General features: G+C 57.4%; 1 protein-coding gene across 1 annotated transcript; it reads right to left on the reverse strand.

Moving 5' to 3' along the window:
* LOC119042586 (pyridoxal kinase) lies at positions 1-26,597 on the reverse strand. Its single transcript, XM_053657782.1, has 11 exons — positions 26,343-26,597; positions 15,862-15,916; positions 11,224-11,328; positions 10,547-10,630; positions 10,030-10,076; positions 9,223-9,308; positions 8,260-8,305; positions 6,635-6,746; positions 5,498-5,634; positions 4,030-4,096; positions 1-3,797 (listed from the first exon to the last, which is right to left on the reverse strand). The coding sequence occupies exons 1-11, from the start codon at positions 26,424-26,426 to the stop codon at positions 3,685-3,687; spliced, it is 936 nt and encodes a 311-aa protein (XP_053513757.1). The 5' UTR covers positions 26,427-26,597; the 3' UTR covers positions 1-3,684.
* Positions 26,598-27,955: the final 1,358 nt, after the last annotated feature.

A 27,955-nucleotide genomic window follows, 5' to 3' on the forward strand; every position in this document is an offset into this window, starting at 1 on the left:
TTTATCAGACATTGTTTTTTAATCAGTGAAACAGAAGACATTTTGCACTGAGAATAAACTGCAGACATCCACAAGAAGACACATGTACTATAAGAACTGTGAGCCCCCCGCCCCCCCCCCCAGCATGGCTTGTCCCTGGGACTCCCAGACAGCAGGACGAGTGATACCGGGAGAGCCTGTGGGGCTGCCACCGACGGGACACACAGGGCCCCCGCTCCTGTACATCCCGTGGGCTTTGGGAGGTGGCCCGGGGAGAAACCCGCAGGTTCAGTAGCAGTGCCATTGGGGGGGAAATCCATTTTGGGACAATGTGCCTCCCACCCAGACACAGACAGTTGGCCACATTCACAACACCCCGGCTGCACATAACCCACCCTGCACACTCACTAACTCTCCCCCCTTCCTCTCCTGTTGTCCCAGGTAGGTTCCAGGAGGCTCTGGGGGCAGACGCATGTGGACATGGCCCCAGGGATCAGTGGGGGGCAGAGAGGGAAGACAGTGATTCCTGGCCATTCCAGCTCTGAATACAGTTCAGTCACGTGGTGTCTTGATACACACAGACCGGGACCCCACGACCCAGGAAGCAGGTGGTCCCATCAAGGTCAGGAAACACACTGAACAGGCAGATGTGCCTGAGGCAGAGGCCAGCGACCAGTCAGCACAGGAAGCTGCAGCTCCCACGTGTTTGTCACACAGATGAAGACGGTGTCCGGGCGGCCGTTCCATCAGGACTCCGGGGTCAGGGTGCAGGCCATGCGCTCTGGCCTGCGTCCTCAACACTCGGACACCCTCCCCACCTCTGGGCAGGTGTGCTGAGCCAGACGCCGTCAGTGGAAAATTAAACGTCCTGAAGACTGTTTCCAACAAGTGTAAGAGCAGGACAAGCACCGTTTTCACCATCAATGATGCATTTTACAAAGATGAGGCCGACTAACACAGTTACCGTAGCGGGACTTGGTGATGAAGATGGGTTAAAACACACGGGACCTGCTGGGTAATGCATCCTGCAGGGCCGCCGGAAGTTTGACATGCTGGGCGGCAGTGAACTTGCCCTCCAACCACCACCTCCAATGCTAACACAGTCATTTGCGTGTCGCTAAGCCATGTAAGTAAAAACAGTAAAGATCAATTCTGATTTGGACCCAACCTGTGGGTATAACTCCCAGGGCTGTACTTAATGTCTGGGTGGGAAATTCCACACGGAGAAGTTTCTGGGGCCTCCTCCACAGCCTCCTCCTTCCCCAGAACTAATGGGACAGGGAGGTGTAGAGACAAGCAGAGAGAGCACAGGCTCCTCAACCTGGGCATAAGAACACGGGCTCAGACTCCCACAGAAGCCCGAAGCATCTCCCCTGAGACGCCATCTCTGCGTGTTGAAGCTTTAAAACCAAAGGGAAAGGAAAAGTCCAGGTGTAGCTTGAGTCCCTGGTTCCCACTTAAGTTTGTGGGTGGAAAAAGTCTCAGCCTTCTGTGTATAAATACAGGAAAGGAAAAGAACAGAACCTCAAGGGGGCCATGCCTGGGAAATAAAACTAAAGAGCCAAGAATCTCACAGTGTTTGAGGAGTATGTTCCTCTTCAAATTCACTGTCCACACGGAACAAGCCCAACACCCAAACCATGTTTTACTGGTGGGTTTTCACCATCTCATGGATCACAGATACATTTGGGTCCTTTCCCCAGCCCTATACTTGCTCTTGCTAATAAAATTTAAAAAGAAGGCCCTTCCCCCTCGAGCACCCCAGTGCCTTTCCTTCCCCATCTTCTTCCCCAGCAGACGTGCAGCTCCTAAACTCTAAGGAGCCCCATGAGACTCACAACCAGGGGAGCAATGGGGCAGCGGCAGCGCATCCCAGGCTTCCCCTTGAACTGGCCCCTGAGGGCTCCCCATCACTGACTTTCAAGTGAGCTGCAATGGCCCCATCTCTGCTCAGTTCCTGTCCATACCTTCCAGGGAGCCCAAGCAGCCTGGCCTAGGCTCTCACCTGTTGCTTCTTGTCTCCTAAGCTCTTGCTTGGTTCACTGTCCCAGCTTGAACAAACATCCTCTCCAAGTTGAAAATGAAATAACACAAGAATGAGAAACCATTTCTCTTCGGCCAGCCCCCAGCTCTTCTTGGCAGTGGTGACAGATTCCATTCTAGGTGCTGCCCAGCGAGGGCCCTGGGGGACTTTGGGTGGTTCCTATGGGCAACTATTGAGAAGCCAGCCCCCGGCTGTGCTGCACACCACTCCTTCCTCCTCCTGGTCCAGGGGGGCCTGCAGCCACCAAGGGGCCAGGCTCTGCCCTGGGGCTCAGTGGGGCCTGGGTGTCACAGACGGCCTGACCTGTGCACAGGCCCCTGGGACAACCTCAGCTCCGAGTGTGGACATCGGGAAGTGAATGGTGGGGCTCAGGGCCAGGGGTCACCAGGGAGTGGCAGCTCTTCTTTTTAGGGCATTTTCTACAGAGTGCAGAATGCACCACGCAGATGTGCGGGCTCCCAGGAGGGGCAATGCTCTGCATCCCCAGGGTGGGGGCAGGGTGCTGAGACCAAGCAGGCTGAGTCTTCAGGATGGACGCTCCTGCCTGCAGCCATGCCTCGGGTACCCCAAAGTCCTGGGCTAATGGAGCCAGCAAAGGAGGTCAAGCAGGCAGCAGACAACTGCACTAATACCAGGGCCTGGAGGGGAAATGAGCCACCAGCGGGAGCAGGAGCCCACCTCCGCCCCCGTACCTGTCTGTACACTCACTCTGTAGCACAAGGCATGTCACCAACACCAGGTGGCAGTCACACAGTTCCTAAGCTGTTGTACCACAAACTAGGCCAGCCTTCCAGAAGAAGCCCAGCATGGCACCTAACCAGACACCCTGGCCCTGGGCCAGCCATCCTTCTGCTGGTATGCCAGCACCTCTGCACCTGGAAGGTCCCTAGAGTCACTTGTGCGTTATAGGGTGGTCCTGCTGATACTCGTGAGATTTGTGCACTGACTTGAATTTTGGGGGTCCTGGAAATGAGATTTGTGCACTGACTTGAATTTTGGGGGTCCTGCCAAAGTGACTGTGCAGGCCTGTGTGTCTCTGGGCCATCTGGTGTTAACGTGTCCAGATGTGGATACAGAAGCAGAACATCTGAAATGCCCAGCGGCCTCCTAAGCAGAAAAGAAACAAAAGTCTGGAAGCAGGAGCTGAGAGAAAAAGGCCAGAATGACAATAAAGGTATTTGGCAGAATTCCTCCAGATGTGAATGGGTAACACTGAACTCATTCCCAGAGACACACAGACAGGGCTGCCACCACCCGGGACCTGCCCCCACCTCCCAGGCCCACATTGGTCAGGGGGTCATGCAATGGTGGGAGATGATGTGACTCTCTGGGGGCAGCTGCCCCTCACACCAAGTGCCACCCTCCAGCTGGGGAGGACACCCCCAAGACAGTGGTCACAGAGCTGGTTTTCCAGAGAGGCCCAGGAGCTTTAGTGGGGAAGGGCAGCTGGTTTTCCAAATCATGAATTTCTGTGATCAATTCGTTATTTTTAGAAAGCATGACTGGCACGATTTCACGATTGAGAGCAGTAGATGCTGGACACTCACAAAAAACGAAACAATGACTCTCAGTCACAGCTCTAAGGCAGACGTCACATTTTTCACGGGATGAAGACGGACACGCCAACACACTGTGGGTCAGGTGGCTGGAACGTGCGGCCCTCACAGCACCGTGGCCTGGACAACGATCTCTGGGTTCTCGATGTCCCTTTTGCTCTGGACCATTCTCAGCTCCAGCTGGGCTGGGCTGGGCTTCTGTCCTTCCCCAGCCTGGGCTATGGAGCAGACAAAGCATTAGTATCACAGGCAAAGTAGGCCCACAGACCCCACGCCTAAAGGCCAAGGTCAGGGGGACAGAGGGAGCCAGAGGGACCCCAGTCACACCAGAATCAATCATACGCCACCACGGTGAATTGAGTGCTGCCTCCCTCCCCCTCTCCACCCAAGGCCCCAGATGCAGGAGGCTGTCAGTAGCGCAAAGGCGTCCAGGGGCCCTGCCAGCACTACCTTGAGCACATTTGATGGTCCGCTGCAGAACATGGTGCATGGCCGACACCGTCTTCTCACAGGCCACCTGCAGGGAGGGGGACCGCCACACTCAGGCTCCTCTGACCCCTGTGCTGCCCACAGCTGCCAGACAGAGTGCTGTCTGCCCCTTCTGCTGTCTGAGTCATGAGGATGCTGGCTCAGCCATCATTCTCCACCTGGCGGGGCCTTTCCCCACAGAAAAGAGATGAGCAGATGCCTGCTTAACACAATTAACTGCCCCCTCTGGTGTGACTCAGGAACAATGATACTGCCAGGCACATAGTGGGTGCTTAGTAAGTGTTTCTGGGATGAATAAAGTATGAAAAATCAACATGGAAAGACCTCATGCTCCAAGGTCAGCCAGAGTCATGGCTCTGAGTCTCACAGTCAGAGAGTCAGACCTGGAGCTCAGCAGGCACCAGGGAGTCCAACAGAACTCTGTCCCGGAACCTGGGGCCCAGGACCCCCTCTCAAACCGCCCCCAACCCAGACTTGGCCTTCAGAGGCCCAGTAGCAAGGCCTCCTCTGGGCACCATGGTGCTCCTGCCTGGACCAGACAGAGCTGCTGCTGATGCCAGTGAAACTGGCGGGTCTGCACTTGCAGCAGGCTGGCCCCCAGGGGAGGGAGGAGAGGGTGATGCTGCCCAGATGACAGTGCATTTTTGCTTCCACTGGCAGGTGACAGAGGGGGCACCCGGGCAAGCTTTGCATGCACACTCAGAGCCCACATTCAGATGTTCTGGGGAGGCACGGACCCTGCCTCGGGTGACCCACAAAAACAGCTTTAGGGGAATCCATTTCCAGGTCCCGACCACCAAACTCCCTCTTCCTTGAGGGCACCCAACCAGACAGAGGCCTGGCTCCTGTCTCCTACCAGCCCCCTGCACCTGCAACTGCTCTTCCCACATTCAGAGACGGCAGGGCTCACCTGCCCTACATGTCTAGGAGGTTCACAGAGGACAGACAAGGCTGTGAGCCGACCAGGCGTCACACAAAATGACTTCATAAGACACCGCAAAGTACACGCAGTACAGAAGGTCAAAGAACCAGCCCCGAGTCCTGAGTTGGACTGCAGGACGAACAGGAGGGACACAGCACCCAGATTCACTCCTCAGCTCAGTGACTACATTTGAGGATGCGCTCAGAGGGACCACGGTGGTGGAAGAGGCTCCTGTAGCTGAGGCTGCAGCACCTCGGTCCTGAGAGCCCGGATTTCAGTGCTGGACTCCCTGGGCCAGGTCAGGCCCCCTGCTCATGAATCATAGGGAGGGGCTGCGATTCCACCCAGATGTGGGACATGACACAAAACCACTGCCTGCCCAGGGCCACATGTGTGTAAGCTCATGGTCACCCCTGTCCCCCTCCAGCCCACTGGGCATGGTAACCACTCCTCAAAGAGATTAACAGATCCACTGGTGGAAAAGCATGGGCGGCAGGCCCTGCTGACCTTGAGGTTGTTGGGGTGCTTGTGTGTCCATGCCAGGAGCATGGCAGCGAAGAGGTCCCCAGTGCCCACGAAGACGGCATCTACCTTCTGAATGTCCATGCGGATGCGCTCGGTCACCACGGAGCCGTCAGTGTGCCCTGGAGATAGCATGGCACACTGGGACCCCAGATGCTCACCACAGACGGCCAACCCAGCCTGGGCCCCAGCCTGCCCTCCTCCCCACTTGTCCCCTGCTCTGTTTGTGGTGGGTAATGTCACCCGTGGCGGCTCGCCTGAACAGAACCCAGGGCTCCAGGCCTGCCCTCTGCTCCCAATGCCCCACAGAGGCTTCTCTGTCCCAGGGGAGAAAGGGAAAGATGAGGAGAGTCGCAGGTGGCTGTGGTCAGGATGGTCTGGGGGGACACTGTGTGGATGACAAGGGGCCCACTCTCGTGGTCCTAGGAGGGAGCCTGGGCCGACCATGGCACCTAGAGCTGAAGGGACTATGTGAACTCACTGAAGTCAGTGTATGTGAGTGAGCAAGGACACGAGTGTTTGTGTGTGTGTTCAAGTGCCCTCGTGCTGTGGATCAGAGTGTATATGAGTGTGTGAGGGGGGTGTGCATGTGTGCTCCTGCACAGAGACGCCAGGGAGCAGGGAGAAGGTGCCTGTGGAGCTGCTCCCCGGGGCAGGAGTGTGACCCCAGCCTCCTGAGTCAGTCTGAGGCGGGGCACAGAGCACCAATCCAGTGGTTGGTGAGAACACAGTGAACTCTATGTGCTGCCCACCCCCGCCCTGCCTCGCCCTGTAAGGTCAGCACCAGTCCCTGTTCTGTGGGGGCCAGGCTTGTGGACACCTGGTTCCCTGGCTGACTGGACCCAGCTGGGTGCTGGTTGACTGTGGGGGAGGTGTCCGCACCCCAAGCTCCACTGTGGCCCTGCTGATGGAAACCCTCCCCCATCCTGCTTTCCACCTCCCCTTTCTCAGGACAGGGCAGGGCAGGGCAGGGAGTGACAGGAGTGAAGGAAAGAGACTCCCTGCTGAGTAAGGCATGGTTTTCTTCCTCCTAATCCCCAAGCCTTTTCAGAAGGCTGCAGGGCATGGAGGGGAAAGGCGGGAAGGAGCTCAGTGCCAAGGCGGGGTGTGTGTGGGACTCACTGATCCTCTGGCTCCCCAGGGCGATCAGGTAGTCACTGCCCCTTGGGGAGGGCAGGTTGGAGCTGGTGATGACCACAGTTTCTGGGCCCATTGAATGTAGCACATCCATCACCTGCCAGGCACAGGGAGCACGTCAGCCACTCCTGACTCAGCTGTGACAGCGCAGGCAATCGCTCCTGCCCCCCACCCTCTTACCCAGAACAGGCAGGCAGGGCCAGCACTCCCACCCCTCATGCACTCTCACGGGGTCTGGTCTAATGGGGAAGGAGGTGACAGAGAACCTGGGAGCCAGCCCTGACCCGCCCTTTCCTGTTCAGTGACAGCTCTGCCAGGTGAAAGCCACTCTCCCCATTCTCTCTGGCTTGAAGTATGAAGGTACATATTCACCACCCCGATCTGCACACTATGGGTGCCTATATTCTGGATAGAGGTGCCAACCAGACTGGGCCTACCATCCTTCCTCATCTGGGACCCACACAGAGCAAACTCCAAGCCACAACAGCTCCCAGCACAGGTCCACTCTGGGAAGCCACTCACTCACTCACTTATTCATTCAACAAACACCTGCTGCCATGTGCCCAGTAAGTTGCTGGGAGCTGGGAGCTTCTTGCCCTCCAGAGCACAATGCCTTGTGGCAGAATACCCACTGAGGACAAGTCAGGCCTTGGGAAAGTGCCAGCTGAACCAGAGCAGGGGGCCAGGCTTGGACACAGGTGGGGTGGGAAGTGGAAGGGCCCAGTGGCAGGCAATGGGCCCATTGTCAGCCTCCCACAGAACCAGCACCAGTGCCCTAAGCCACCAGGACGCCCACCACTGTACGGAAGGCTCCTACACGGGCCCTGAATCGTGCACACACATTCGGAATTTCTGGTGCCAGAGCACTAACATGGTCTCCCAGTCTCAGACCCTTGGCCTAGGAGCCTGCTCACCCAAGGCCCAGTGTGGAAGCCTTGTCCCTCCCGTCAGCCCAGGGCTTCAGGCTGGGAGTCCTGCAGCAACCAGGGCCCGACCTCTCAGAAGGGCTGCAGGAGGGCCCACCTTCCTTGTGGGCTGTGTGGAGGGTGCCTGTGATGCTGCACGGGGGTGCCCTGTACTCTCCAGCCGAGTGTGGGCTCTCACAGGAGGGTTCCTCACCATGCACGTGCACACCCACAAACACGCATGCACACGTCGGCAGGCCAGCTGCCCAGCACCAACTCTGGGGGTGGCACTGTGGGGGTAGAATATGTGAGTCTCCTGTCCTTCTCATAACCAGGGGTGCCTGTCCCCCTGGACTGTTTCTTTCCAGCCCCACAGTCATCTGGCTCGGGGACCCTCCAAGCAGGAGGGCTCCCTCCCTGACACTCTGTCCTGGTCACCCCAGTTAGCTCAGACAGGGGCTGCTGTGACAAGCAGAGCAGGCAGCGGGTTCACCAGACCTGACAGAGCACGAAGCTGCAAGGGACCAACCAGGTGGCCAAAGGGAAATTTGCAGTGCATCCCCCCAGCCCTCCAGGCAGCCGACCAGAGTCTGGTATTATGGCCGCTGAGGGGGCCTGTCTCCCACTTTATGGGCATGTGGCTGTCCCCTCCCCACTGTGATCAGCACCTCCAGTGCCACACCAGGGCCTGGAAGGTCTCCTTACCGCTAAGGCTTCATCCTGGCTGTGGATCTTCCTTCCGCTCAGTAACCTGAAGGAGAGGTGGGCACAGGTGAGGCATCGCTCACCAGCTGGATACTGCCTATCAAGCTTCCAGAAGTACAGCAGGACTGGCACCCACCCCCAACTGCCACAGGGAACTGACTCAGGGCCAGCTGGCCATCACAGGCCATCCCAGACCAAGTGGTCGCCGTGGATTATCTGAGGTACAGTCAAGAATAAACTTTAGCCCTGGCTGGTGTAGCTCAGTGGATTGAGTGCGGGCCTGCGAACCACATGATCGCCATTCGATTCCCAGTCAGGACACATGCTTGGGTTGCAGGCCAGTTCACAGCAGGGGACTCTCGAGGGGCAACCATACATTGATATTTCTCTCCTTCCCTTCCCCTCTAAAAATAAATAAATAAAACCTTTAAAAAAAAAGAATAAACTTCAGTTTTAAATGGGGACCGCACATCACAGGGCATGCGGAATTCCAGACTGCGACTGATGTGCACTTGTAACAACAGGAAGAACCGTGCTTCCACCCCCTTCGTGACCATGGCATGGCACACGGGCCAGCAAGGGTGACTGGGGATGTGGGTTTCAGAGCTCTGGCAGGACCGCCTGTGCCGGTGGGGTGGACTCTCTACCTCGTGGCCTGTGGCAGCCATGTGCCAGAGCGCCATTTCCCCCCTTGGTGTCCCCAAGGGGCCTGCTCTGCTGTTCAAGAGCACTGCTGGGGTCAGCGTGACAGGCACGGGGGGGGGGGGGGAGTCAGGGTGAAGTACGTGCATGTTACCGCTGACGACCGGACGCAGGGCTGGCCGTGGTGCCTTCCCACCCTGGGGCAGGACTTTCCAAGGAGCTGAATGCAAGCCCCAGGGGGGTCCAGGCACGCTTCCCACACTGTCTCTGTCACTCTTCTGTGGGGAGGTCTGAAAGCTTCAGCCATTTCTAGTCACTTACTCGGCCTCGAACTGGTTAGGGGTTATAATGTCTGCAATTGGCACGACCTTTTCTTTATACACGGGAAGGAGGTCCTCCGGAACGTACTGCAGAGAAAGGACACAGGACACAGGTTGTCACACACAGAAGAGGAGGAGACGAGACCCAGCATTCGGAGCCAAGCTCGGGGCCCCCACGAGAGACCCGGCACCCGACCGCAGAGACGGGTAGCGTGTGGTGACCCCAAGCGCTCCAAGGGGTCCTGGGGGAGGGTCGGGCGCACTCCTTCCACCGCCAACACCCTTGGCCACCATGAGGGGCACGGGGTGGTCACTCTTGGGCATCCTGCCTTCTCCGCTGCACATTGCTGCCCACTCTGCCCACTGAGGGACAGCAGGCTACAGCCCACTGCCTATCCTGGTACCTGCCTGTGCGTGGCTCATGGGCTGAGAGCCATTCTAACACTTTTTAAACACTGGGGGACAAGTCAAAAAAAAAGAAGAGTGACACTTGGTGACACACAGAAATGGCAGGAAGTTCAAATCTGTGTCTGTCTGCGAAGTTTTATTAGGAAACTGCTCCATCCCATGGTTTGCAAAGTCGCTGCTTTTGGCTGCAGCAGGGATGCATGGCCCCAAGAGACAGACTCTCTGGCTCTCTGGGAAAACCTCCTCTGCCAGCCCCGCCCCCTCCCGCCCAGGCCCCGCCCCTCCCACCCAGGCCCCGCCTCCTCCCAGAGCAGCACCCAGCCCAGGCAGAGCCAGGTGTCCTGCCTGCCCTTGGACTGGCAGCAACAGCAGTGCGTGCCACAGCTGTAAAATGACTTACCATAGAGCCTTCGCCATCCCACTTGTCCCCCATCACCGGGTCACACACTGCGGGAACACAAAGGGCAATTTATTAGCAAAACCTGCGACTTTCACATGATTTTGGTCGTTCAACTGCAACTGTACCTCGAAGCTGAGAAAAGCATGGTCTCCCACTCTAACTTCTCTCATTACCTGGTGTTTCCCATTCTGTCATCCAGGCTACCCCAGGCATTCATTCCACCCCCCACCCCAGTTGCAGGGACCAGCAGCCTGGCCTTCACACATGGACACGCACAGGCACACAGCTCATTTGCCTCACACGCCCTACACAGATGCCAGGTTCACAGTCAAGAAGTTTCTAACCCAAGTTCTAAAGGCTCACACCCCCGGAGACCTGGTGGATTCGGGGCTCACAGGCTGGGAGGTGGACCATGAAGTTAGGATACCCAGCAAGAGGGAGGCTGAGCACCTGTGCACAGGTCCCCAAGGGGCCCCACTCCAGCAGGGGGGCAGCCCAGCTCAGACCCAGTGCCTACCATACACAAGTTGAGAGTTCTGCTGCTTCAGCTCCTGCACGATGTCCACCACCATGGCCAGAAAGGACTTGTCCCTTGTGTACCCTGTGGGAGGGAGATCAGGCCACCCTTATAAAACAGAAGGCTCACAGCCACCGAGCCCAGCAAAGGGAAACAGAGGCACCATCAAAACCATGCTGCGACCACAGTGAAGACCAAGTGTCCCCTACACGTGCAGTCCACAAGGGCCACTGGGCACTTCCCAAAAGCAATGCTGAGTTTTAAGTGAAAGGCAGAAGCCATGGGTGACAGGTGTACATGGGATGTTCTTCTGTCCCATTCATTTCAACAGTAAGCACGCTCACTTTTAACCACGTATACAAATACAAGGTTACTTTTTTAATTTTAAACCAAAAGTGTATGTAAATAGACCATTGGGCCAGGTGGGAGTGTGCCGCTCACTGGGGGAGGGGCCAACCCCTTCCAAACAGCCCACTGGACCCCACCCCACCCGATGGACACTGCAACCCCAGTGTGGTCCCAGAGGTGTGACTTGGCTTGGACAAAACCGAGTTCTCCTTGGAGGAGGGAGGGGCCAGGGACGAGCCTGGGGCAGGGCCTGCTCTGGGGCTTCCCGAGCGCCCCACTGCTGGAGCAGGGCTCACGGGTACCAGCACCCGCTTCCCCAGGGCCCCTACCCGTGAGCACGTAGTCATATTTATTCACGTTGTTCAGCTTCAGACCTTCGTACACCTCGTGGAGCTCATCCGAGTTCAGCACTTGACCCTTCCAGTGAGCATAGCCTGGGGGAGAGCAGGGTACTCAGGGCCAGGGCACGCGGGCGACATAGCTTCACCCGATGGCCCAGCGCAGCCCAGGCCATCTTGATGACGCCAGTGGGCGGCCCCCTCCCCACGGGCTGACGCAGGGACTGATGGAGACCAACCAGGCATGGTGTCGCAGTGGCGGGAGCCCCTGATCCCTTTGGGCGCACCCAACCCATGGGGCGCCGGCAGCCTCAAGTCGCCCCAACAGCACAGCTGGCTCTGACACTTGTCTGTGGTGTCATTGCTGGCATTAGGGTCACACTGCCCCCTGCTAGTTCCCTCTGGAATTAATCCAAGGCTTCGAGGGCATCAGCTCTCCAGGCCAGCCCTAGGACACCTGTGGGACCCATGTCACATGACCGATGTGGGGAAGGACACGCTGGAAGGGCCACGCCAGGCCTGCACAACCATGTCACTGCTCTTTGCCTTCAGCAGCAGCACTGGGGGCGTGTCCCACACGCAGCTGCCTGCTTCGCCAGCTTCCACTGTGTGTGTTGCCCTGTCTGGGCTTGATCACTGCACCTGGCATCCTGGCAGGTAGGGGCTCGTCAGGTCCCAGCCCCACCCACCTCCCCCACAAGACTGAGATGTGGCCAAGGCAAGTAGTGAATCAAATCTTGACCAAGAGCCAAAGGTGAGTTAGGAACGGGCCCGGCCCTAGTGTGACTCAGTGGGCTGAGCACCAGCCTGCAAACCAGAAGGTTATTGGTTCGATTCCCAGTCAGGGCACATGCCTGGGCTGTGGGCCAGGTTCCCACGAGGGGGCGCTCCAGAGGCAACCACACACTGATGTTTCTTTCTCCTCCCTCTTCCCCTCTATCTAAAAATAAAACTTTTTTTAAAAAAGAGAGAAAGAAATGGGCCCAGGGAATCGACCTTTCAGCCCCAACGGGTACCCAGGTGGAGCATTCACTGCAGGAAGATGTGTAAACATCTTGGGGAAGCCACGTGGAACCCCTGCCCACAGAGGCTCAGGTAGGGGCAGGCCAATGGCTCCCACTCACCAGGGGCAGGGCCCGATCACGGACACCCTGCGCTTCACCCGAGAGAATTCCTCTTGGTGTCCTCTATACCATGGGAGGCACTCCAAAGGATATGCTTCCAGGCTCATAAGTAAAAACCTGGAGAGTTCATCCTACAACCCCTATATGGACCACAGAGTGGGGATCCCAGCATAACCAGGCAGCATGGTCTGGAGAAGGGCAATATCGCCCTCTGCTGGCAGCTTATGTGCATGAACAGGAGCCATCCTGATTCTGGAACAATTTCAACTACCAAGGCAATTCTACAAGGGTGTCCAGGTCCCTGGGACATGCAGCCAGGGGCACACTCGAGGCCGCACTCTCTGTGGGAGGAGGCACCAGCATGAACTAACACAGGTGGGTGAGTCTATTCATGAACAATCTGACTGAGCCCACTAACTGGGTCCGCTCAGGGTCAGAATGGCCAGGCAGGGAGTCCAGGATGAGCTCCCCCAGCACAGGGCTGCCCTTTCCCACTCAGGTGTCCACTAGGGGCCAGCAGCTCTGGCGGTGTCCCGAGCACATGCTGGGTCTGGGAGAGCTGGGCTCCGGGCACAGGGAGGCCTGTCCCCAGGCCCTTTCTGTCTCCAGAGGCTCCCCACCTCATCTTTCATGATGAACATAGATCCCCCTGCCCCTTCCCACCCCCGTCCACAGCAAGGTCTGTCCACAGGCCCTGTCCTGCCACCGGGGCACCACCTGGGGCTGGCCCAAGAGAGAGAAGCTCAGGCCCTACCCAGACCTGCCGAGTCCGAACCTTGGGATATGGCAACGCTCAGTTTTAACAAGGCCCCAGGCGATTCCCAGACACCCGCAAATCCAAGAACCACTGACCTAGAACAAAGGTCAGCAAACTGGGCCTCGGGCCAAGTCTGGTCGGCCCCATGTTTGTGTATACAGCCTGCAAGCTAAGAGCAGAGATCACTTTTCTTAAGTTTTTCTTCTCTTCTTCTTTTAAAATTTTATTTATTTATTTTTAGAGAGAAGGGAAGGGAAGGAGAAAGAGAGGAAGAGAATATCAATATGTGGTTGCCTCTCACATGTCCCCTACTGGGGACCTGGCCCACAACCCAGGCATGTGCCCTGACTGGGAATTGAACTGGTGATTCTTTGGTTTGCAGGCCAGCACTCAATGCACTGAGCCACACCAAACAAGGGCAGAGTTCACATTTTTAAATGGTTGCCAAAAAAGCACTTAGTGACTCGTAAGAATTACATGAAATTCCATGTTCAGTTTATTATTTTTTTTTCTTTTTATATTCTTGCCTGAGAACATGCTTAATGACCTTAGAGAGAAGGGAAGGGAGGGAGAAAGAAGGAGAGAAACATCAATTGGTTGCCTCTCCCACTTGCCCTGACTGGAACAGAACCTGCAATCCAGGCATGTGCCCTGCCCAGGGTGGGCGCAAACTCTCAAGGTGGGTGTCAGCTTCGTGCTCAGCACACAGTAGGACCACGTGGTGGGAACAACAAATCATCAAGGCTGTTGCCACACAGGTGGCGAAGCCCCATGCTGGACAAGGACAAGCACAGACGGGGGCGAGCCGGCCAAGGCCACACAGCCCTACAGCAAGTCATTCCTCGAGAGACGCTTGCTGCAGCGGAATGTGGTAAAAATAAATCAATTAAGTGCTTCTAGTTCTTAAAAGAAAAAAGTAAAAATATCAAGAATGCCCACGTCCCAAGTCTAGGACAGAGCCGACAGGCTGCATGGGTGTGTTATACTCACAGTGGGCAATACGACCCTGCTCCCAGGAGGCTCCTCAGGTGCCAGCGGCCACACTGCCACAGGGAGTGGGCTTGAGAAACTGGTCGGCCTCGCTCCTGAGCAGCAGGGTATGGGCAGGGGTGAGGGGGATGGAACCGGTGAAAAGGGGTGCACGGGCTCAGGGGCACAGTGAGGCCTCACCTGGCTCTCCAGGTCATGGGGTTGGCACCTGAGCCACAGAGATGGCCCTGGGGAGGCCACCTCCTGCAGACCCTCTGATGAGGCTGCGCAGACAGCCGCCCCTGTGGGCCCGAACACAGGCTGCTCCCAGCCACCCACAGTAGGAGCTGCCTGAGAAGGCTGGGGACAAGGGGCTCTGCTCTCTGGGTGGGGAGGCCCTCCCAGGAGCCACGGAGGGATGGTGGGAGGGCACTGGGAAGGAAGTGCTCATCCCGGCCCTAACGGTGCTTGCACCTGCAAGAGCTCCCAGACACATGGTGGTCTGTTCTTCCTCCATCCCTCCCAGGGCAGGCAGAGGCTCCCGCTGCCTCAGACCCTTCAGGATGGCCAGTCCACCATCCACTAAGAAAGTCTACAGAAGCTGCCAATCACCACAGAAGCCCCTCCCCTCATCCTGGAATCCAGAAGGAAGGACAGCAGGAGTTTCTGAGCTGGGTCTTTGCTTTTGGTGAGCTAATGTCATTACGCCACAATGTGACATTCACCACTAAGTTTCATCCCATCATTTGGTGTCCAAATCACTAAAATAAACAAAGGAGGGTAGTGAAAACAGGCAGTAAAAACATGCAGGATTCAGGGGAGTCTGCTGAACCAACTCAAACTTTTTGGGATTTCTGCAAATTTCACAGCGCCCAGCACACTCAGCAAAGAGAAGGCAGAAAAGGACTTTGAGTGAGAATTGCAGCCTCTTCCTCCAAACCCACATGGAATTCTTCCCGCCCTGTTCAAAACTTATCATAGCCGCCTTCCCTTCCAAGAACTGCACCCCAGAGAATTACAGAAAATCGTTCCTGCGGGCTAAGGCAAAGGCATCTTGCCAGGCGCTTCCAGGACGTTCCATGCCCAGGTTCAGAGTAATGTCAAAGAGGCAACATCGGGACATTTCCAAGAACCAAGGAGGCTTTGTCCTCCTGCCTCTGCGGCCATGGGAACCATGTGGTCAGCAGGTTTGGGGAGTCCAGGAGCTGGGGCTCACACTAACAGCAGGGCCTTCTAAGGGCACCGACCCTCACTGCCCTTCAGCCAGCAATTCTGCTTCCAGGTCTGTGTCCAGAAATCCTCAAAGCCCCATGCACCGCACTCCCCCAGGCTTCCGTTTCTAACAGAGAAAATTCCAGATTCCAGGATGAGGGGAGGGAGCTTCTGTGGTGATTGGCAGCTTCTGTAGACTTTCTCAGGGCCCACCCACACCCACATGTCTGCCTACAGCATGGAGAACCACCCCCAAGACCGTGGCATCATAGGGGGGCATAAGCCTGGGAGTGGGTGCCAGGATACCATCCTTGTACAGAGGAGCAAACTCCTCCTGGTTGCACTTGCCTGCACAGGCGAGCCAGTTCAAAGCTGCCAAGCTGAGACTCAGATGGGCAGGCCACACCTGCAGACCGGAGACTCCAACCCTCCACCCTCACACACAGCACCCTCTGCAGGGGGTGATCCCTTGGGCTCACCTGTCCGTCAGATGGGGGAGACAAGACCCCAGATTTCTAAAGGGCCGTTTCTCACCCCCACACTCCACTGAGCCCGTGCCTTCCTTACCTGTGTGGTTTGAAAACTGGACAGAGTTCACAGCATCGATCTCAAACCCCAACACCTGCAAGACAGAGAAGGACCAGCTGTGAGAGAGCCGCCAGGCTTGCAGGGACCCACAGCCAGTGTTGGGCCTTGGCTGGAGGCCAGCCTGGAGGAGGAGGGCCACTACATGCCCTGCCCAGGTTCAGGGACCAGGAGGCTCTTCCCGAGTTGGGCTCCATGTCCCCACTCTGGGTGGTATCTGTGTCAGTGACGGCTCCATTCACCCCTCTGTGTAGGAAACATGTTGGGAAACAGCCAGCCCGAGGGGCTGAGACTGAAGAGTCTATTTGCCACCAGTGGAACTCAGGGCTTTCAGATCGCTTCCAGAAACCCCACCTGATGGAACTCACAAAGAAACCCGGAGGCACCGGTCTGTCCAGGCCACCTGCACAAGAGGCTAAAGCCCCTGAGGCCAGGCCAAAGCTCCCACTCCCTCCCAGGGGCCTGGCGTGCAGCTGTGCATCAGCCCATGTTAGCTGGGGAGGAAGAAGGCTCCAGACCGGGGCCGAGGGTCCCCTGGGAACAGTCCCAACCACAGACTGGCTCACTGGCAATGGAGGGAACTGACACGGGCCCTGACCCTGATCTTGGCATGGGGTCCTCTGGCTCCCTTGGCTGGGCTGCCTCAGGGGCCAAGAGGAGCATTTCTGAAGGGGGAGGGTGAAGGAGAGGGGGTTCTGATGCCATGGGAACCGCAACACAACTTTTGCAAGTTAGTTTATTTATAGCACACAAAGCAGGTGACTGCAGAACCGTTAAGCTACCACTGAGTTCAAAGCTAAATTCACAAAAGGTAGGAGCCCTTTTTCAATGAAAGGGAAGAAGGCCCGGAAGTCCACACAAGCCGACCTCAACCGCCTGCTCGCTGGTGGCAGGGGGAGCCCCGGAGTTAATCTTTCCTTCTGCAAAGTGTGCCGCAGCACAGGGCCGGAAGAGGGCGTGCTAATCTGACGCACGCACCGCGTGCTCTTCCTCACTTCTGGCTCCTTCCTGCCCTGCTCTAGACCCCAGACCTGGCCCCAGCCTGCCTCAGGGGCAGCTCACAGCTAAGGCCACTGAGGGCCCCTGCTCGAGGCCCATCCCCCTGAGCCATATACAAACAGTGGGAAGCCCAGAGCCCCCCAGGGAACTGTGAGAACAGTGATCCTGTGCAGGGTGAGGAGTCGGGGACACACCTGTGAGCTGGGCTCTGACACGGGAGATGTGAATGTGACTGACCAGGGCTCTGCATAAGGGCAAAGAGGCCAAGGAGCGGCAGAGCCCTTGAAGTCAACTCCCGGACTTCTGGTTGATCTGCCCACTGACCTTTACACCTCTGCCTCCCACACGTGCCCCACACACAGGAGGACAGAGGACGCTTTTATCTTTTCCAGCACCAACCGCCAGACAAAGAAAGGGAGCAGAGGGCAGGCAGCGGAGGAGGAGGGAGTTCAACAAACTGTGGAGTAGCTGCAACCGACAGTTCACACGCCACTAATTAAAACACCAGTGACTCCAGGGGGCACGGGCAAGAAGTGGGCCGAGCCCCTGTCTACCCCCCTGGAGAAACAGGGCAAGAGAGAGTGAGTGTGAGAGAGACAGTGTAAGAGACGGAGGGACAGTGAGACACAGAAGGACAGAGCGGGTGTGGAAGAAAGACAGCGACAGAGGACAGAAAGGCAGGGCTGTGGCTGGCCCCAGGGGCCAGCCACCTTGTTTTCTGCGCACCAACAACTTCCACACCCTCTTCTCCCTCCTCGCCTGCACACCACCACCCAACCAACCTCCAAGTCTCATCTTAACATTCAAACAGGCAAAACGATGGCTGGCGTCAGCTGCGGGGAGAGCGGCTGCTTCTGGGAAGGGGGGCAGCAGGGAGGGGAGTGGACGTTGGTGAGCTGCTCACCGTCCATTTTTTCCTGGGGGGTGGCGGTTACATGGACACGCTCACTCTGTGACTCATCGGGCTACACACTTAGAATTTGCTTTTTTAAACATTTTAAGCTGGCACTGCCCGAACTTAAAGCAATAAAAAATCGGGAGTTGTTAGAGTAAAAAGTTAAAATTGGCCCTTTGCAAACTTCTCGCCTGATTTTCTGGCCTCCTGGATACAGTTTGCAGCATTTAAAACCCTTCAAAGCTCTAGTCAACTATAACGACACAGATTTGAAGTGAAGACGACACCAACCCTGAAATTCCTACCAAAAATATTCTCTCCCTTGCTTCTGGATTTGGATAATTAATCCTTAGGAGCTGGCAACCTTGAAGTCGCCATTTTCTGCTTTGAAATGACAGTCAGCACTAAGCCCCCTGCTGCCATTTCCATTTCGAATGCCACCAGTGACAAGGGCACGTTAATCAGGACCGCATGCTCTCTGAGGGCACCCACCAAACACGGGGCTGTTGTGGCTCTGGGGATTGAGCCTCGGCCTATCAGCTGAAGGGTCGCTGGTTCGATTCCCAGTCAAGGCACATGCCTGGGTCGTGGGACAGGTCCCCAGTTGGGGGAGTGGAAGAGGCAACCGATGGATGTTTCCCTCCCTTTCTCCTTCCCTCCCCTCTCTCTAAGAATAAATAAATAAATAAGTAAGTAAATATTTTTTTTAAAGCACACCTGCTTGGCCAGCGGCTCCTACTGGGCACTGCCAACTGGGGGACAGAGACTGGTGGGAGGGAAGGGCTGTCCCAGCAGCTCTACCACTCGTCCCCTGGCAGTGACATCCGCACTGTGGATCTCCCATCACTCAGCGCGCCTGTCACCCACGCCTGCCACACCCCTTCTCCAGCTTTAACTTCCAGCCTCTTCTCTTCCATCCTGTGTCAGCTGCTTCAGGCAACACTGAGCTGCCGGCAGGACCCCCCCACACTCACTCTGTGTCTCCCTTTTCTGTTCTCCCAGTAACCACGGTCTCTGTTACTTTGAATCCTCCGTGAGAGTGACAGTGGGGTTCTGTTTCCGGTCTGCCCCCAGCCCCAGGTGAGCCAGAGACAGCTGACTCCTGGCCCAGGGGTCAGTGCAGACAGACAGACAGACATGACACACACGCACAGTGAGCAGCTGGCTCCTCCCGGGCACCCGGCTTCAGCAGGTGGGGTGGACCGGAGCTCCACCCCTTGGCAGCCTGACAGAAATCACAGGGCACGGGGAACAGACCAGGACGTCGCACGGACCCTACTGACTGACAAGACTGCCCCGTATCAGACCAGCTGATGGGACAGACTGCCGGTCCCTGTGCTCTCATGGGTGAGGACAGACCTGAAGCTCAAACAGCCTACGCGGCTCCTGGGGGCGGCTCTGTAAGGGCTCACGGTGCACAACCCGGACTTGGGTGGGACCTGTGAAGGATGTCATGTGCTGTGGCAAGAGGCAGTGTATTCCCATGACTCTGGTCAAACTACACGTGGCTGATGGGCAAGAGCATCTAGATGGGAGGACCCAACGCGTGTCCCTGGCTTTGAAGGTGAAGGCCCCACAATGACCCACCCACCTGTGCATGCCTGTGTTATACACACCACTATTAAAAACATAAACTGTCACTTTAAGACAAAAAGAGGAAGAGCTGACTAGCGCAGCCAGGTCAGCAGGCAGGGGAAAGAGGCCTTTCAGGAGGAGGGAGAGCACCCAACTGCAGCAGGAACCCCCAGTACCGCCCTCCTTCCCCGTGCAACCAGGCTGCAACCAGGCGGGGGCTGGGTGCTCTTGGAACTCCACCCCAGCCAGGTCCTCTCCCTGCTGTGGTGGCCCAGGGCAGGCCTGTTCAGCGGCACCATGCTCCTGTCCCTGTGAGTCTCCGCACCGCCATTCTCCTCACCCCCTGCTGACCCCAGATGTACCCCCTAAACCCTGACCTCGGAGGGCTTGCCACTGACCACGGCAGGAAGCCAGGCCTCAGGGCTGCGTGTCCCACTGCCACGCCCCATTCCGTGAAGTCCGTGCTGTGGCTGCAGAGCCACTGGCCACTTTCTGACCCCTGAATGCCCCGAAACCTGGGTGAGCTCCTCTCCTCCATCCAGGACATCACTCTCTTAGCCTCCAGGCCCCCGTCCAGAACCTCTGCACCTGGTAGGGTTTTTATGGCTCTGGGGTTCCCTGCCAACGATAAGCCCCCCATCCCATGTGCCTCTGAATAAAGGCCGGTGGTAGGGAAAGCCCAGCCTCGGGCTCCAGTAGCAAACGCACCCACTTCAGAAGAACTAGGAGCCTCGGCAGAGAAGTCTGCTCTCACTGGCCATGTGGCAGCTTCACCCCGGCTGCTGAGAAAGGCTGGCTCCACGATGGCCATGTCAGCACAACTCAGCCGAGGCGTCAGGGGACTCAGATCCAAGTGGAGCCACTGAGATTCACAGCCAGACAAGGTCGGGACACTGCTGGGGAAGTCCCTGGGTGGGACATGCTGCCTGGCAACGCTAATCCATGCTCGGTGAGCAGCAGAGAAAGGAGGAGCGGAGACGTACGTACCCCCCAGACTGCCTCACTGCCAAGCCTGGGTTGCTGGGATGGCCCAGGAGTGGCTCCAGCTTCCTACGCCCGCCAGCACACGAGCACCCGGACGGCTTCCCAATGCTCCACAGTTGCCGAGCCACAAAGACCAATGACACAAACACAAGGGCATAACCAGGGTCTCTAGTCCGAGCAGGAGCCCATCTTCTGGCCCGACACAGACCTTGGTCAGCCTTTCTGGGCACGATGCCCCTCCTGGATGGCTGTGCGTGCTGGGTGGGGACCTGAGGCAGTGCTCCAACGTCAACCCCAGCAGGTGATGGGCCCCAGTGGCCGAACGCCCACCTCCAGCTGAATCATCGACCCACTGTGCTGACAGCCAGGCACACCCAGCTCTGCAATCCGCCCTCTTCACAGCAGCGGTGGGGAAGTGCTGGAATGTTCCAGTGCAGCTACCCCCCTACCCTTGCCCAGACCACAGGGTTCCTCATGCTGGGCGCAGCAGAGGCCCAGGTCGTCCAGAGGGCTCACTGTGGCTTGTTTTGCAAGACTTTTAGCCACTTTTATAGGAAACCAGAATTAAGAGGGGACATGAGTGTGTCCTTGGCCTGCTGTCATCCTGATCAGCCTTGGGGCTGAGTGCCTCCCGTCCCTTCCACCAGCCCTGCAATTCAGCTCACCCCTCCCTGCATCCTCTGACCTGGGGCAGGAACTCCTCCTACTGGGAACAGCCCTCTCTTCCCTAAAGGTACCTCCCTGGTCTGCTGCAGGTCCCATGGCCACTTTTGTCCCATGTGTGTGTCCTTGCCTCAGCTGTCACAGCCCTAGACCCCATCACCTCGGCCCCAGGGCTGCTCCTGGCACACACACACACCAGTGCAGTGCACCCAGCTCCCCGGTTTCCAGATTCACAGCACCCAATGCCGGGACCAGGCTCCTGCCAGGCCCTGGGCAGGTTCTCCTGGGTGCTGGGCTGCATGCAAAGCCCTAAGAGAGGGGGTGTCATCCCAAGCTCCCGGTGGTAGCCAGGTAAAAAACGGAACCGGGCAGCTGCTCTGGGTGGCCCATGTCCCCACACCTCCTTCCTTCCTCCTTGAGAAACTCCACTGATTCTGCTCCACAGCGTCACTTTGTGAATGAAACTGGCTGATTCGAGTTCAAAAGCTCCGTGTGGGTGTGCACCAGGGGACCACCAGGCGCACGGAGCACAGGGCCGATCAGCCCCCACAACATGGAAGCCGCGGGCTGGCAGATGCTCCCTCTCCTTCCAGCAGTGCTGCCCTGTGAGGGTGGGCGCTTCGACAGAAGACGCAGCAGAGCAACACCGCACAACAAAACCGCACCCCCACATGCCTGTGCATGCATGCACACGTACTCACATGCATGTACACATATCCATGCCCACGGCACATGCATGTACACACACCCCCACACGCATGCACACGGCAGGAAGAAAAGATGAGGACCAATTAGATGCTTGCTTTTCCCCATGACAGGCAAAGAGAGACAGAAACTTAAGTCCCAAACTAAGACATCAAGATTTTAAGCAATTTGGGACTTGCTGGAAGAAACGGCAAAAACAATGCCGATGTCCCAGGCCTGGAGCAAGTCTGAGTCGGAGCAGAGGATTCCAGATGGAAGCGGGAGAGTCACGGAGGGCCGGGAGGAAAGCAACAGGTCAGCATGGCCTGGAGCACACAGAGCACGCTCAGGAGTGTCCCAAACCTGGTGGGTCACTCCAAGGACGTGGATGACTGACACAGGGGGCAGAAGGGAGGCATGCTTTTTGGTGGTCGCTCTTGTGCCACTGGTTAATGACCATGAAAACCACTAAGACAGAAACTGAGGCTTTTAAAGGGCAGGGTGCCAGTCTTCTGACACCTGCTGAATGCAGTTCTGCTGGAAAAGGCCCTTTCTGTCCTGGGAATTCTAAGGAAAAGATGTAAAGATCTTCCAAGGGACTGATCAAGAGACCCTCTGAAGAAGGCTGCCTTGCAGCTCAGGGGTTCTCAAAGGTGAGAGATTGGGAATAGCTCCCTATGGCCCTAAAGTGACCCTTGGGGACCCATTGGGATCTCCAAAAGAACTGCAGTGAGCCGCCCACTCACCCAGGCCGCTGCAGCTCTGTAGCTCCTGTTCTGCTCCAGCTGTCACCCGGGACCCTCCACGTCTGCCCCAGCCACTGTAGCCAAAGGACTGTGAATCCAGGTCTCCCAGCCAGGGCCCTCTCAATGCGCCACTGCCCACCAGCCAACCTCTTCCCACACAGATGGTCAGATGGTCAGGAGAGTCAGAGGATGAGGCTGATCTCTGCAGCCCCAAACCGAGCCGTCCCCCCAAAGTGCTTTCCTGTTTCCAAGCCACTGTATTTCAATGGGTTTAGAGCTAAGTCTACCTCCTCTGTTGCTGCTCACATTAACAGATTCCTCTCAACCACTAAACTGTACTATGGACTGTAATCCCAGAAACGACTCTAAAAGCAAGGTCAATGTTCTGTTCCCTTCTCTTTGGTACAATGTTTTCCTCTGCCTGTGGAAGGCGACAGCCCACGGGCTACCACCTGCCTGAGACTGTGTGCAGTGTGCTTCGGGACCTGGCGGAAGCAGCTTGGGAACCCCTGCCCTGACTCCCAGACCCTGCACCACGCTGACCACATAGCGTCTCAAGCTGAGCTCTGTCCAGGTAGCGGTGCCCTGGGGGCCAGGCACCATCTGACCTCCAGGAGGGCTGTCCTCACTGGGAAAGGGAAGGGTGTCCAGGCTGCTCCTGCTTGATCAGTAACCAAGGGGACACAGTCTATTCCTAACCAAGGTCTTCGTGGGGCTGGCCATGTGTATGTCCAACAGTTCCAATTAAGAAGATTGTGGTAGGCACTGCCTACTCTTTCTATATCCAGACAAATATGTAGAAATAATTGCTCCCAGACCTCTTCCCCTGACTGCAGGCTCCCAGTGCCGGGTGCCCCTGCTTTACCTGGTCATTCTCCCCACTGACGTCACACTTCATCCTTGCATGCATGTGACTCACTGAGCCTGCGGCACCCAGCTGTACCTCTCTGTCCCCCTGTCTACACAAGCGTCCCATCACCTTCCTCAAGTCAGACACTGTGTCAAGCTTCTCAGGGCTCCTTTCATGGGCATGTCTTCAGTTGGGCCCAAATAAAAAACTTGTTGCTTAGATGTACAAAGGTTCGAGCCTTCTTTTCATTGACATTGCTTTGCAGAGAGGCTTCGGAAGGTTTAGGAAGGCTCAGAAGGCGGGACCAAGTCCCTGAACTGAAACTCCAAGTCCAAGACCAGGGGACATGGAATCGGTCCCCACAGGCAGCCTCTCCAGGCCCCACCATATGCAGTTTCCAGTCTCTCTCTGAGGGACAGGAGGGAAAGTCTGTGCAGCCCGGCCAGAGCCTCCCTTCTCCAGTCATTTCCAAATTCTCTTTCCACCCCTTGGCCATGTAGAAGAGCTGGACTTTGGAACCTCTAGCTGTAGGGCATCAGTATTAGCAGATGCCTCCATCCTGTGGTGGCAAAGGCTGGTGCAAGTCCCATCAGGGCCGACCCCACCCACCTCCCAGTTACTCCAGTGGCGCTCAGATGTGGGGGTGGGGAGCAAACTGCCTACACGGGCCCCTGGGGAGCATCCTGTAGTGCTAACGGACTGTGCCACAGGAGCTGAACCCAGGCCGAGGGGGCCTGCACAGGCTCTGGCCAAAGAAGCACTAAGAGGGCAAGTGGAGAAAGACTCCAGTGAACAGCCAGACAGCTGGACCTCACAGAAATTTCTGGAAAGTGTCCTTGTCATGGGCTGAACTGTGCCCCCCCCCCCAATCTGTATGTTGCAGCCCTGACTCCCAGCACCTCAGAATGGGACATTATTTAGAGAGGGGGCCTTTACAGATGTGACTGAGGTTCAGCAAAGTCCTTCGGGTGGACCCTGATCCAACATGACTGCTGTCATCGTAAAGGGAAGAGACCAGGACACAGGAAGAAGGCCAGACCGCCACACCAAGGAAACAGGCCTCAGGAGAAAGCAGCCCTGCCCACACCTCGCTTCCTGCCTCTGGGACTGGGAGTGAGCAGATGTCAGTTATCTGAGCCCTCCAGGCTGGGGCATTTGTCTAGGTCACCCGGTCACCCGACCTAATGCAGTTCTGTTTGAGGTCCAGCTGTCCGGCTGTTGGGGGAATATGCTTTGAGGACCACCATTCCTGGCTTTCTCCCTCTGCTCAGCTCCCTCCACCTTCCACCTCAAAACTATACTACATCTTATTTCTGAGATTAGGAGGAGAAAGTAATCAGGGCAAAGGGCACAAGGAAGCAAGTATGGACCCAACTGACATCCGCCCCTGACGGGTTCCAGCCTCCGAAGGTGCCCCTGGTTTCCGGTCCTTCTGCATGGGGAGAGGTGAGCAAAGCACCTCCAGGTACTGCTGGCCCACCTCGTTCCACAGCGGGCACCTCAGAGACATGTGCATACTCCCCATCTTCACTGGTCCTCAAATGGCCTGTGAAGCAGCATTACACCCATTCTACAGATAAGGCAACTAACTGAGCACCAGAAGGTGTAGATGGTGGCCTCTTCAAGGTCACTAACAGATGAATGGCCCCTGCTTTCCATGACCCCTGCCCTGCCATGCTCCTCTTGGGCCTCACGAACCTTGAGGGGAGGAAGTGCAGGGTTGGGTTAAATGACAGAGAGAGGTGTCATCCTCCCCCATGGCAGGAGGAAGGAGATGATACGACATGACCCTTGCCCACTACCCCCAGCCTGTGTCCCATAAACGCCAGCACATGCGCCCACAAGTAAGGACGCTGACCCTGGGGAAACGTTGGTAAAAACTGCAGCTGTGTCCTTCACACTGGAGCTGCTCACACTGTCGGGGTGGCTGGTCACTTTGAGCTTGAACCCTTGTACCTGTCCACCTTCAAGTCTCTGCTTCATATTTCCTCTTTAGGCTTTGGCCTTGGCATTGTCAGGTCAGCCCTCAAATTCTACACCAAAGCTCTGGTCCTTCCCATGGTTTTTCTGCCCAGCCTGCACCCTGCAAGTGGCCCTTTTTGTCCTGTGGGACCCAGCCCTGGCACCTGCCACACCTGCTCCTTGCTCAAATATAGAGTGAAAGGTGGCAGTCCACGACAGTCCCCACTTTGCCAGAACCACTCAGTACTCCTGCTGGGCCACAAAGCAAGGAAGTGCCCAGCACTGTGGTACTGCCTCTTGTCCAGCACGACACCCCACTGCACCCCATTGCACCCAGACCTCCTCCTGCCCCTCCAAAGGCCACCCACCTCATGGCTGCAACAGGAGGCAGTAAATGCTCAGCCAGCGAACCAGGAAAACATGGTGAGCCCCTCACCAAGGACAGGCTGGGGAAGGCGGGAGGGAAGCCCAAGAGGGCGGGCAGGATGGAAAGATTAACACATTTAAGAGCAGCTTCTAAAGCCAAACCCTGAAAGGGCCTGAACTGGTCTGTGGGCTTCTTCAGAACCAGCACCTGCAGGTACCACCTTCTCTGCCCCACCTCTCTGTGGCGACCACCTACCGGAGTGGTCAGAGGGAGGGTAGGAGCCCACTCTATCCGGAGGGGCCTCACTGTCCGTGAGCTTCCTTCTCCTCCCTCCCAGCATCCTGACCCACAGCGGGCAGGGACAGAATGCGGCGCCCAGCAGGTGAGCACTGTAAACACCTGCCCATTCTGTCTCCTTCGCTCCGGGGCAGGGTCCCGGCCAAAGCATCCTTTCGCCCCCAGATAACCCCTCTTGCTGGAGCCTGTAAGCGGGGAGGGGTGGGAAATGCCGGGTGCGCACGGCTTCCGCCGAAGCTTCATCCTAACTCCGTGTTCCCGCGCGAGGACGCCCGCAGGAGCCCATCAGATGCTCCCAGCCCGCGCCCGGCTCCTCGCGCTCCAGACCGGCACCTGCGGCTACCTCGGTGGCCCGGCCAAGGTCACGCGGGCCGGCTGTGGCCACTCCGCCGCGGGTCGGCGCGGGGGTGTGCGGGGACACCGCGCGTTACGTAAGCGTACCTGCAGCGGGAACGTGGCCGCCCGATTGCCCACGTAGCCGCGGACGACGTGGCTCTGGATAGAGAGCACCCGGCACTCCTCCATGCCGGCCTGCCAGGGCGACGTGGGGCCGTGCACCTCAGCGACTCCCCGCTCGCTGAGCTCGGGCTCCGTTACTGCATGGGCTCCGCTCGCTTGGCGCAGGCGCTGGGCTCGGACGCCAGGCCGTCTCCCTGCGACCTCAGCGCGGCTGGGAATCCGCGAGTCCCGCGCAGCGCCGGGGCGGGGCGGGGCGGGGCATCCGGTAGGCCACGCCCACCCGCCCCTCTTCCGGGAGTAAGAAAATCGAATACGCATCCTACCCTGTCCCCACGCCGTCCCCTATTGCCACTCTTCCTCCATGCTTCGGCGACCCGCGCCACTTTGATCTCCTACCACGTGGGTGGGGCCAGCCACCCCTTCCCCTTAAACGCTGGGTTTGCACTTTCAATTTACCTAGAAAAGGCACTGTAGCGGCGCTCATTCATTAGAGTCATGGATTCATTCATTGACTCCGGCAGCAGAACCGCCAGCGCTGTGCCCCGCCTCCGACCTCCGGCCCCATACTCAGGGGGCCGCGGGACCACCAGCTGGTCTGTTAGGAACAGTCATGAAGGAAATGCGTGGGCGCGGGGACACGAAAATGAACGGGGACAGGGTGACCGCGGAGGCGGGCGGGGCTGGAAGTGACTAGACTGCCCTTTTCAGGGCGCTGGTCCCCACTCCAGGGATGACAGGGCCGCTGAGACGCCCGCAGGGCCCAGAACTGACATCCGATTCACGGCAGTCCCTGGAACCGCTGCGCAAGCCTGCATGAGGACTCAGGGGCCCCATGTACTTCCTGAGAACCAAGGACTCAGGCCCAACCTCCTCACCCTCCTGGGCACACTCGCCTATAGGTTGCAGAGCTGACCGAAGTGAGGCCAGCGGGCACTGAACCTCTCCCAACAGGCCTCGTGGGGACTGACATCTCCACAGCGCCATGAGACATGTGAGGACACTGAGGCACCCAGCCCCCACCCACCCCCCACCCCCCCTGGCCAGGTAGCGAGGGGGATCTCTGCCTCAGGGTGCCCTAGCTGGACCATGTGGCCCCTGCCCACTCCAGCACCCATGCCCTGTCTCCAGTTTCAAAACTGGCCTTCCATGGGGTGGGCGCCCAACCCCACTTTCACGACCCCATCTTCCCACTATTGCCGCAGCTGAGGCTCCCTCGGTGGCTTCCCTTGCCCCTCCACACCTAAAGCCCTCCAGACTTGGTGATTTAAGTCCCTTATGGTGACTGAAGGCAGCAAGTTTAGGCCTCTCTAGCCTGCTAAGGAGGCGACTGCAAGGACTGGAAGTGCTGGGATGGTGAGAAAGCAGGGCAGTGCCCTAGCTGCCCAGGGTTTGAATAGAAAGTTAATAATTGTTGGTTAATAGTAACTAATATTTATTGAGCACTTACTATGTGCTAAACACATGTCTCACATGAACACATTTAGTCTTGTGATCACGTAGAAACTTCGTTTCTTGAATATGATTTTTCTTTCTTTCCTTTCTTTCCTTTCAAACTGGCCTCCTCCAACATGCTGATTCCTCCTTTAACCATGAAG

The sequence above is a fragment of the Artibeus jamaicensis genome, unplaced genomic scaffold (assembly GCF_021234435.1).
Source record: "Artibeus jamaicensis isolate MK-2021 breed Jamaican fruit bat unplaced genomic scaffold, CSHL_Jam_final scaffold_474, whole genome shotgun sequence".
In the NCBI taxonomy this organism is placed as follows: domain Eukaryota; kingdom Metazoa; phylum Chordata; class Mammalia; order Chiroptera; family Phyllostomidae; genus Artibeus; species Artibeus jamaicensis.